General features: G+C 40.5%; 2 protein-coding genes across 2 annotated transcripts; both read left to right on the forward strand.

The window, feature by feature from the left end:
* Positions 1-443: 443 nt before the first annotated feature.
* Positions 444-4,435, forward strand: LOC132912498 (histone acetyltransferase KAT6B-like). The gene is made up of 5 exons (XM_060969953.1): positions 444-691; positions 851-1,026; positions 1,484-1,659; positions 1,754-1,948; positions 2,185-4,435. Exons 2-5 carry the CDS (start codon positions 862-864, stop codon positions 4,181-4,183), a joined length of 2,535 nt encoding a protein of 844 aa, XP_060825936.1. The 5' UTR covers positions 444-691; positions 851-861; the 3' UTR covers positions 4,184-4,435.
* A 966-nt stretch (positions 4,436-5,401) lies between these two features.
* Positions 5,402-8,903, forward strand: LOC132912415 (very-long-chain 3-oxoacyl-CoA reductase-like). The gene is made up of 5 exons (XM_060969811.1): positions 5,402-5,624; positions 6,830-7,205; positions 7,647-7,990; positions 8,201-8,486; positions 8,626-8,903. Exons 2-4 carry the CDS (start codon positions 6,831-6,833, stop codon positions 8,478-8,480), a joined length of 999 nt encoding a protein of 332 aa, XP_060825794.1. The 5' UTR covers positions 5,402-5,624; position 6,830; the 3' UTR covers positions 8,481-8,486; positions 8,626-8,903.
* Positions 8,904-11,268: the final 2,365 nt, after the last annotated feature.

The raw sequence follows: 11,268 nt of genomic DNA on the forward strand, positions 1-11,268 counted from the left end.
CATCTGCCGCTTCACACCGTATCATGGAATGTCGCCACAGATACCGCCAATGATGCATACTTACTTATTCTCGCTCTTTCATTTATTGCATGTGTATACACAACATGCCTGACTATCTTGCGCATAATATTTTCTCTATACGTATGGTGAAAATAATAACATTTTTTACGATAAAGAACAACCGAATGAGTGTATAATATATCCTCTATAAAATACAAACGTGCGCGTATACACACGCGTACACGCAGGCACGCACATATGCATACATAGATATCGTATGCGTCAATGAATATCTAAAATAATGGACTAAATTAAAACTGCTAGAAACAATGAATGACCGTATAGATATGTCGCAAGCGTTGCGTTACATCCGTTTAAGCGATTGAATTCATATTTATGTTATCGATTGATTACACGCATACCGTATCTATACATGGAAGCGAGATGAAAATCTATACTTTCAAAACAAAACAGATTCCCCTATCCTATCGCTTTTAACCTACCACTTTTAACGACTTTATACAAAATGTAAAAAAATTTCAAGTAAATCCATCTCGATACTCACTTGCAACGATAAAAAGAAATAAGGAACATATAACGACACACAGAGAAGAAAAGAGCAAGAGGAAATAAGAAACAGGATAACAGTTTGCATGTTGGATCAAATTTAGAAATTGTAATTGTACGTCAGGTATGACGAATATCTAAGAAAGGAGAATTATTCAAAGCTATTTACATAGAATTGTTTAGAATGAAACTACAAAAAGGATAATTAATATTATATCGTATTATACATGTACGTATAGCAGATAGATATGTATGCGTGTACATGTGAATGTATTGTTCGTAGAAAAAAGAAACATGGAAAAAAACGACGATTCGCCCGAAGACGTTAAACGAGCCACTTCGATCGAGCGTGAAATAAAGAGAGGACAAAAGGACGATACGTTCGAAGGTTATCCACGAATAGTGGAAAAGAAGAAAAGATGGGAGCACTGTGATAAGCCACCTTTAAAGAAAACTAAGGCAAATGGAACTACAAGTTTCAACATTTTCAAATGATTCGCTTTCTTCTTTCATCACGGATATCTTACGTTTGAAATAGGAAAGAATCGCGTTAATATAGTATAGACGTAAAAAATATGTTCAATGTTCTAATTAAAGCAGGTTAAATGCGATTGAGAAACTAATTTATCATCATGAATATATACATAAGAAAATGCTTTATTCAATGTTTACCATATAATATACACGCATACAAGTCGGATTTGCATACTCTTTTATTCGATGCTCTCGAGGGCTGTTTCGCTGCCGTTTCAACTGTTCCATAGAATTTCCTGCGAAAACAATTTAAATCCGTAACGATAATCGAACGTCGTTCGATTCAGCATCTGAAATGGTTCGATCAACGAACGGAGATTATTATGTTTTTCATCGACGTATGAAAGAAGGTAGCTAACTTTATGATAAATTTGTGCCGTAGCATACGGAGAGGTCGAACGACGATTGCTGTCAGAAACAGAGAGGCAGGAAGAAAAAGACGTCAAAATTTACAGAGGTCTCGGTATATGGAGAGCCTTGCACGTTCGCAAAATTAGACACCATACCTAGACACTGTTTAACGAAACAAGATTATATCAATATGTTAGCGACTGCAAGGTGAAACTTTGAACTTCATCAATGAGATACATTTTGATACTGTCGGTTTTGCGGAATAACAAACGTAACAAAAGATTCTAATATTTTCACATAGTCGCAAATGTCCGCCAGACGAGCAGAAGACGGTGCTTAGGAAACTAAGACCAGTGTCACCGCGAATCAAAGAATTGGCACAACCGACCAGACAACGAATGCTAATAACTTTACAACAAGGCGCGTCGATATTACCGCCTGCTTTCGTGGATAATCTCGTTCGAACCGTAGAGAACGAAACTTGTTTAACTCCTGAGTAACGTATCGATCGTTTAAACCATTCTTTATGCACTCGGGTAACATTATTTTTTCGTTTATATTCTTTGTTTTGTTTTTTGTTTCTTTTCGTTTCGTTTCGTTTCGTTTCGTTTCCTTCTGTTTCGTCTTCCACCGAAAGACACATAATAACGATCGTTATGCGGTTGGAAAAATAATTTTGAAATTTCTCGAAGCATCGTCGAGTTGTAGACGGGTGTGAAATATCTTTTGTAGACAAGCTGCAAAAATCTCGCGTAAAAAGAAGTCTGGCGGAAAGAAGAGGAAAGGAGGAATGGAGAAATGGCAATATAAAGAGGCAAACAAATTGAAAAAATCAAGCGTTGGTATGGCAACCGCAGGTTTTTTCGACAAAGATTCAATTTCTTGTCAATATCTTATGGCCGAGCGTTTTGTCCGAAGCATCTTAAAATCGAAATGCTCGTATCCGAAGTCGGAGTTGAACGATGTCGCGGAAGTGATAATCAGGCGTCTGACAGATGTTCTCGAATATAGCCCTCCGCAAGACGAAGATCGTAAATCGCAACAAGTGCGTTATTTGGCCGATGTAATAGCCTGTTGGATAACCGGAGTGCTGTCCGAGGTCGCGCAATACCAAGAGGAGAAACTTGTAGAACGATGTCGAAGGAAAGAGGAGGAAATGAGAATAGACGAGGAGGAGGAGGAGGAGGAGGACGATGACGACGAGGAGGAGAAAGATAAGGACGAGGATCTAAAGAAATACGAAGAAGACGACGAAGACCGCGAATCAGACTTGGATTGGGAAGAGGATGCGAAAACGATGGACGAGGAAACGGAAACGAAAGAGATCGAGCCTCGAACGGAAGATTCGGAAGTAGAGGAAATAGAATTGCCAGTGGATATGGAAACGGAAACTCAAGTGGAACCAGCAGCACAAGTGGAGACTGAGATACAAACTGAACCGAAGGCTCAAGTTGAAGCGGAGATAGAAGCGGATATGGAAGCAGAAGTGGCAAAAGAATTAGAAGCAGGATCAGGATTAGAAGAAATACCAGAAATCAAATCGGAGGCAGAACCAGAACTACAAGCAGATCCGGTAGCAGAAACAGAAGCAGAACTGGTACCAAAAACAGAGCCAGAACCAGAACCAGAGCTGGTACCGAAAACAGAACCAGAATCGGAACCAGAACCAGAACCAGAACCAGAACCAGAACCAGAACCAGAATCAGAATCAGAAACAAAAGCAGAAGCAGAAGCAGAAGCAGAAGCAAAAGCAGAAACAGAAGCAGAAGCAGAAGCAGAAGCAGAAGCGGAAACAAAACGAGAGCCAGAATCAGAATCGGAACCGGTAGCAGAGTCAGTAGCAGGACTAGAACCAGAAGCAAAATTAGAAGCAAAATCGGAACCAGAGCCAGAAGCAGAAGCAAAACTAGAATCAGTATCGGAAGCAGAAAAAGTGGCGGTAGTGGAGCCAAAATCGGAACTAGAAACAGAGATAGAAGGCAAAGTGGAAGCAGAAGCGGAAAAAGGTCGAGTCGAAGACAAGAAGGTGGAAGAACCGTTGGACGAAACGAGAGTGGAAGTATCGCCGGTTGAGATGGAATTAGCCAAACATATAGACGTTATCGAGGGTTTGGAAGAACTGTTTAAAACCGATCTTCCTTTCCTTACGTTCGACAAGATTATCGATACTATCTACAAGATGATCGAAAGCATGCCGGAAAATACGGGCGATGATCCGATAACGAATGGCATACATCGTGCGATTTACGAAAAGTTGAGTAACATAGTAAGGTTGGAAAACCCGGATCTATTGACGGAAGAATTGAAGACCATTATGAACATAGTATGCGGAAAGATGGCAAATTGGTTAAGATCGATACTAAGTAAATCGCAGATGGCGTTCATGGAACGATACATGCCAGAAGTAGAGTCTAAAGAAATTAGAAATTGGACCAGATGGCTCGAGTACATCAGTGACGTGGCCAAAGATTGGAATATATGGTTACGGACCGTAATCGAGAAGTTGTTGGAGATGGAAAGTGAGAAGATCACTCGCGGAGAATGGCAGGATTGGACAAAATCTTTCGATACCAAGGCTCTGCTTTGGAGACGATTTCACCTACAAACTATGCACCAAGCAGATCGTAACGTTACGATGTTGATCGGTCGACGCGTCGTTAAAACAGGAACAAAGGGCATGATTCCCGATACTTCCGAGCGATTAATCAACACCACCGACTTGCACGTTTGAGAAACGTCACGCGTACACGTGTATCGGTTCTATCGTACCTTCGCAATTTATTTGCTTTGCCGTTTATTTACTGCACACTTTATTTCATTTACTACTATTTTATAACTAATATAACTATAGCTAACTAGTATAACTAAGGACACTCGGTTAGTTATGTATAAAAGCGCAGATAATACGTAAACGTAGACTTTAAGATACTCGCTCGATGGAAACTCGCTCGTTCGAAGCTTGCGAACGTTTAACCGTACTCGAAATCGATATAACGCGTAAACGCAACGTCCAAACGAAGCGGCAACGACGACGAAGATAAAGAGAAGCGGAAAAAGGAAAAACGAAGACAACAAAGTATAGAAACTCGTGCAACTTGTAAACGATAAAATAAAGAGAGTCTGAAACCACGATAGACAAATTACGATCGGATTATTCGTATTAGGTATTTAGGCGAACATCGTTGTCGGTGGATATATTATTGGATATATCGTTTGATACGTTCAAGCAATACGCAATACGCAGTAGGCAAGGAGAAACGCAGAGGCAAATTATCCACGCTGGCATTCCACTTTTTCGATATTTTCGTCGGCAGTATTTGCTGCACAAGAATGTGCCAAAGCAAAGTGTGTCAAAGAAAAAATTAACCGTTCCCCTGCCTTGGCAAAGAAAAGGTGGAAGCACGACTTTCTTCTGAAAGTCGATTTAACGCTGACGTTGCTCGTCGTCGTGCGCCGACCGTCTATGTCGATACATTTACGATCTATACGTTGAAACCACTAAACCAGTATACTTGCGCATACTTGCGCATACTCGCGCATACTTACTATACGTATATCAAACACGTCTCGTTCGCGATCGCCTGAATTCGCATTCACATGCTTATCTAGGTGTGCGCCCGCGCAAACTCCGCAACGCTTCCTACTACCATCGACCGTGTCACGATATCGTCTCCTCTCGCTTCCTCCTTTTTCCTTCGGCTTCCCTTCCCTTTCCTTCCCTCTCCCCCACCCCACCCCCTTTTCACCTTCTCCCTCCCTTTCACTTCGCCTTTCTCCTCCCTTTTCCGCTTTCTCTCGGCTACTCTCTTCCGTACCCTTCAGCGATCCGGCCTGCTCTCTCCGAGCGTATCTTCCAGTTTGCTCGGCTCCGTATCGTTCGTGTCTTTTCATTCGTCTCTTCTCTTCCACTCGTCGATATTTCGATTAATCACAGAGTCGCTTCTCGTCCTCGTCCTTCTTCTCGCACACGCGTGTGATTACACAGAGTTTTCTCCCTTTCCTCCCGCGGAACAGCATTTTTACTTACTTTTTAATGAGCTTAATCGTTTCACGGTCACGACAACGTCTCTATCGTGTCAAAGAGAAACAACACGTTGAATCGAGAAAGAAACTTCATTATCATCGTCCTCGTCATCAGCATCGCCGATCGATTTCGACGATATCAAATACAGGTAATTCGCTAAAACTATCAGTACATCTTATCCGTGTTAATCGTTTTGCCTATACTAACATAGTAAGATAGTAAGATAGTAAGATATTGCCCTTTATCATTTACATTTTCATACATATACGCATATATATATATATATATATTTATGTACATACGTGTTTCGCGTACATTTCGTGTTACATACTCGTTCGTATCGCAATCGTTGAATTCTAGTTTGCAATTACCAAATCGTTCAGTCATATGGAAATAGCTAATATTTACGTCGTTAAATATCGTGTGTAGGAGATATCAAAATCGAATACTAAAAACGTTATACAACGGCAATAGTATTGTGTAATTTGTATGTAAAAGCGAAGAAATACGAAAGAAACAACGGACAAGCGAATAAATTTAGTTCATAAGCGAGATAGACCACTGACGAACGTGTAACAAATATTGCCGCTAGATTAGGAACAAACGACATGTATAATATAATCGTGTCTCGTTCATTCTCATTCATTGTTGCTGTAGCAACAACGAAGGCTTCGAGGCCTTATCGATAGAATTTAGCGATGTAAAAAAATTGGTAATCTTCGCGTTTATTTTTTTCAAATATCACGTTGACCCGAATTTCCTTCGATAAGGCTTTAGTAGTCTACCCAGTTATAACCCAGTTCATCTTTTCCTAGACTCTTTCGTAGACTTATTTCGGAATTATTCTCGATTCGAAGATACTTACTGTTGTAAAAAATGACTTGCCGCTTCTACAAGAGACAGCGTACGTACGTCATCAACTATTATGCAGCGATTTCGTTCGATACGATGTTATACGATACTACGATACACGTACATGTATAATACGGTAAAATATACAGGTAACTAATGTTCTGTGCACATACGCTTCGCTATCTACATACATACGCTAATTTATGTATAATGTATAAAAGTGTACACGTATGTTCGCTCGCACGACGAAAAAATATCAACGCGATAACCTCGGCTGTCAGTGTCAGCCAATGATTCGCTCGATCGTCGTGTTATCGCATACGGGGACAAGCCGATGTGCTATCGCGCAAGGGAGGAGAAACGAAGGAAGAAAATTCGTAGGGAGAACGACATACGGTTAGATGCGGACGATACCGGTAGATACGCGTTACTGTTCGAGGGAATCGTTGCTTCTACTTATAGTCCGCTGATCGAACCAAGTTGAATCGTCCATCGTTTCAGGATGACATTGACGTGTTTGGAAAAAGCATCGTTGGTCGTATTAGCAGCGATCGGACTGCGATTTTTATTACGAGTCAGCGTTCTCGTGTGGAAGAAACTAATAGGACCGAGCTTCGGTTTTGGTATCGACTTGAGGACGCAAGGTAAATGGGCGGTGATTACCGGCGCCACCAGTGGAATTGGAAAAGCATACGCGGAACAATTAGCTGAAAAGGGTCTGAGTATCGTGTTGGTTTCACGAAGTCAAGCGAAACTCGAGCAAGTCGCGGTTGAGATCAAACAACGGTATGGTGTGGAAGTTCGAATCGTGGAAGCAGACTTGACCGAGGGACAGGCGGCTTACACGAGAATCGCCAAAGCCACCGAAGAACTCGAGGTATTTCTTCTTTCCCCTTTTTCTTATCCTCTCTCTGCCTTTTCTTTTTCGTTCCATCCATCCATCCGGTCCGTTCGTTCGTTCATTTTTGCTATCGCACGTACCGAATAATAATTTATACGTACCATTTAACGCACTTGCACGCGATCACGAACCTACACCGGAGATACAAACAGTTCCTTTTATTATTTCTATCCGCCAATTTCAAAATCGTATAATACACGGTTATAATGTATATAGGTAACGTATAAAATTGTAATATCGTGTTATGCTGTTAATGCACGGGTACGCACAGGAAAACATATTTTTTAGAAAATTGTCAAATTAGCGCGAAATATATTCGATATATCGAGAATCGTCGAGCTCGTGTCGAGTTCAAGGACGATCCATCTTTCGCGATTGTCGTTTAATCTTTCGATCGTAATCCGTCTTTATTAACAGATCGCCGTGGTGATAAACAATGCCGGGGCCAGTTACGACCATCCAGATCTGTTTAATAACATCTCGGAAGGATGTCTAACGGAAATATTGCAGCTAAATGTGGTGGCGGTAACGGGAGTCGCAAGAGCTCTTCTTCCGCAACTGTTCGAACGTAGAAAGGGCGTTTTGATAAATATCAGTTCGGCGTTAGCGGTTATGCCGTCTCCCTATTTATCCGTATATGCCGCTAGCAAAGCCTATGTGCTCAAGCTCAGCTACGATTTGGCCGCGGAAGCGGAACCACACGGCGTCACCGTTCAATGCGTTACTCCCGGCCCAGTAGCCACCAAGATGTCAAAGATCAAGTAAGTCAAACGGAATTCGTTTAAGCGACTTCCGCTTCTCTTTTTCTATTCGATGACACGTTATATGCATTTATTCATCGAGACGGACACTTGTACGTTCTGACGTGCTTAAACGCCTGAATATTTCATAAGTAACACTTTGATTTCTATCCATATTTATTCATAGCTATATATACATATGCATACTACATATCTACGTAACATCTTTAGGAAACCAACTTGGATGGCACCAAAGCCAGAGGAATTTGTAAAGGCTTCGTTAAAAACCGTCGGTCTGGAATTGTGCACGACAGGTTATCAGCCTCATTACTTATTAATTGCTTTTGTACGCGGTTTACAATGCATCTGCGAGAAAGGTGCGCTCTGGTTAACTACCAAAATCATATGTAACATAAGAAATCGTGCTCTGAAAAAAGACAAGAAGGGAACAACGGGCAGTGCTAAAGGCGCAGGTTCGATCAGGGAGCACCAGTTACCCCTCGATAAATGATACATCGTAAGTTTCACTCCCCTTCTCTCCCCCCCCCCCCCCCCTTTGTTTTCCATCTTCTCCCGTTTCACGAATAGCACATTATTTTTCCTCCTTCTTACAAACGCGTTTTCTCCTTTCTTTCTGATTTTCGCTTTTCTTTTAGACGCAACGCGATAGACATCGTTTGCTTTTAAACACGATCAGCTTCGTCTATACATGTCTATGCACGTAATACGAATAACGAAGAAATCCAACACTTCTGCCACTTCAATTTTGCCGCATGGTATGAAACGAAATATTATAAAATTCAATTACTTTTTTAGATTCATTTCTAAGCTCTCTAATTGTTTTTTGTTTTTTCTCTTTCTAATTAATTCTTGTACATATATTATTGTTCTATATTTATAACTGTTGTACAAACGAATAAAACGTCTGATTGTTTTTCTTTTTCTTTTCGCTCTTTTCCCTAATAACTATTCCACACATTGTCTTTAATACATATATAGCGAGAATGACTCTTGAATTGTTCACGTATTTACACAGATGGTTCTATCAGTGTATGGGCCTCGTTACGACAAGATAGATAATATCCGATAATAATAATAATGCCAAGTCAATGTATGCCTTTGGACTGGTGGACTGCGATCACGCGGCCAAGTGACAATATTTAAATAGATTTGTCTTACAGACACGCGTTCGTTTTCGCTTCTCCTTTACATCGCATCGTCCCAATAAGAGTGAAAATCTCTTCTTATTATCATCACTATTACTATTATTACTATTATTATTACTACTATTATTATCATCATCAACATTATCACCATCATCATCGTCACCATTATAGTTATTCCTATTGTTACTATCGAATAAATCAATCCATAACATGTATGTTTTACATACATGTATGTATATTGCTCGTACATATCTTTTGAAATGAAAGAGATTATATGCTAAAATGCTACTATTATTATCGTTTTAAAAAAGGTACTAATCGGAAAAATATAAGAAACGATATTTTGAAAGATTTTGTACCTATTCGTCGATAATTCGTTTCACGCGATATGCGTTCAATGCGCCTGGTTTGACCATCGACTAAACGCAGAATAGATCCGACATCGCGTGAAATTTCGTGCGTTGCGTTCTGAAATATCGACTTCGAAAGAAATCAGATCGTTTCCGTTATATCGGCGAATATAAGAATTACGTTCGACTCGATCGTTGAAAGTGATAAAAATGGACTTGTCATCTTACGAGATATCGCGTTGCATGAAACACTATAATATCATCGAGTAAGATCGATGTACGTGACCAGAGAGGAAACGAGAGTGCCAACGCTCGCAGTTCTAGCCTTTTCACAGTACAGGTGCTGCCCCGTGCAGCCAAGTGCAGCAAACTGAATTTAATCGATATTATCATATACAAGAACCTATAAAATTAGGAATCTGCCCTGTTTGGCTGCATCCTAGCATAGACAAGAACCTATTGAATTCCACGCTACGAAAACTTCATATTCGTATCTACTTTTCTACATAAGTCGGGATAAACGAGTATAAAAATGACAAAACCGCGCAATAATGAAACTAATTGTAAGTTATCTAAGAAAATGAAATTAATCGTTTATTATATTTTTGAACGATGACGCGCGTCTCGTTGTTTACAAAATATAGTAAACGATTAATTCCTCTGTCTTAGGCTTACAATTAGTTTCATAATTGCGCTACTTTGTCATTCTTATATTCGTCTGTCCCGAATAGAAAAGTAGATACGAACTTTTCCGTAGAACCGTACGAGTGAATAGGTTCTGGTAGCGTAGAAATCAATAGGTTCTTGTCTATGCTAGGGTGCGAACAAACAGGGCAGATCCCTAACTTCATAGGTTCTTGTATATGCTAACGTCGATTAAACTCTGCACTTGGCCGCATGGTCGCTGTCCATTGATCCAGCAACAGCCAGATCCATAAGCGTGAACAGTCTCGTTTCCTCTCTGACGTGGCATACGTTGACACGGCTACTTGACTAAATATATCGACCACCGACTTGACGCCATACGAGCCTTTCTATCTGTGCATAGCGTATTTCCAGTTTGCGCTGTAGTACTGACCGTACGAACGTTCATAGATTTTATCGCGCCCCGTATAATTTATAACGTCGCATCGATCGCCACAGTAAGTAGTCGAGGAGGAGGATCAGAGATGGCGCAAAGCCGTATTCCATGTGCGCGTGTGCATTTGTTATATAACAAGTAACAGACGATTTGTAACCGAAATTTTCTTCCGTGATATTTTAACGCCTTTGATCGATTTTTGCCAAGGTATTGGTCAACTACGATCGTTTGCAAGCGATCTTCGTCGTTCGTTGATAAAAATAATTGCGTGCGTTGAAAGTAACTGGTTATTGGAATATTTATCCGACGTTACGTGTTACGTTCAGACACGTGATTCTTGGTGTACGCCAACATCTCGATACGTTTTTCACTAGCCGAACCTTTTTGCTGGCCGAAACAAGCAATGCATTGATGCGGAAGATTTGGTTTTTTGCAGAGGGTGAGGAAAAATCGTAGAAAGTAATTGATCAAGACACAAGACGATATACTTCATTAATGATCCTAACCTATGAACGCGAGGAAAAGTGTGAAAACCATTTTTCCTTTATCGAATATATGTCTGGAGGGATTAATAAAAAAACAGATATTTACAACGGTCAATCGTTGGCCAATAAACTACTCGTGTTGCGGCCGATTAAGCAACCGAAACGAGTGGCATGTTGTGGAACACGACGACGGTCAACAAAGCTACGATACATCCTT

Source organism: Bombus pascuorum, chromosome 1 (assembly GCF_905332965.1).
Source record: "Bombus pascuorum chromosome 1, iyBomPasc1.1, whole genome shotgun sequence".
In the NCBI taxonomy this organism is placed as follows: Eukaryota; Metazoa; Arthropoda; class Insecta; order Hymenoptera; family Apidae; genus Bombus; species Bombus pascuorum.

Excerpts from the sequence above, each read along its gene's own strand:
- LOC132912498 (XM_060969953.1), top strand. The coding sequence starts at position 862 with ATGGAAAAAAACGACGATTCGCCCGAAGACGTTAAACGAGCCACTTCG. Across the intron at positions 1,660-1,753 it reads AATATGTTAGCGACTGCAAG|TCGCAAATGTCCGCCAGACG; the intron begins GTGAAACTTTGA and ends ATTTTCACATAG. Across the intron at positions 1,949-2,184 it reads GAAACTTGTTTAACTCCTGA|ACAAGCTGCAAAAATCTCGC; the intron begins GTAACGTATCGA and ends TATCTTTTGTAG.
- LOC132912415 (XM_060969811.1), top strand. The coding sequence starts at position 6,831 with ATGACATTGACGTGTTTGGAAAAAGCATCGTTGGTCGTATTAGCAGCG. Across the intron at positions 7,206-7,646 it reads AAGCCACCGAAGAACTCGAG|ATCGCCGTGGTGATAAACAA; the intron begins GTATTTCTTCTT and ends CTTTATTAACAG. Across the intron at positions 7,991-8,200 it reads ACCAAGATGTCAAAGATCAA|GAAACCAACTTGGATGGCAC; the intron begins GTAAGTCAAACG and ends TAACATCTTTAG.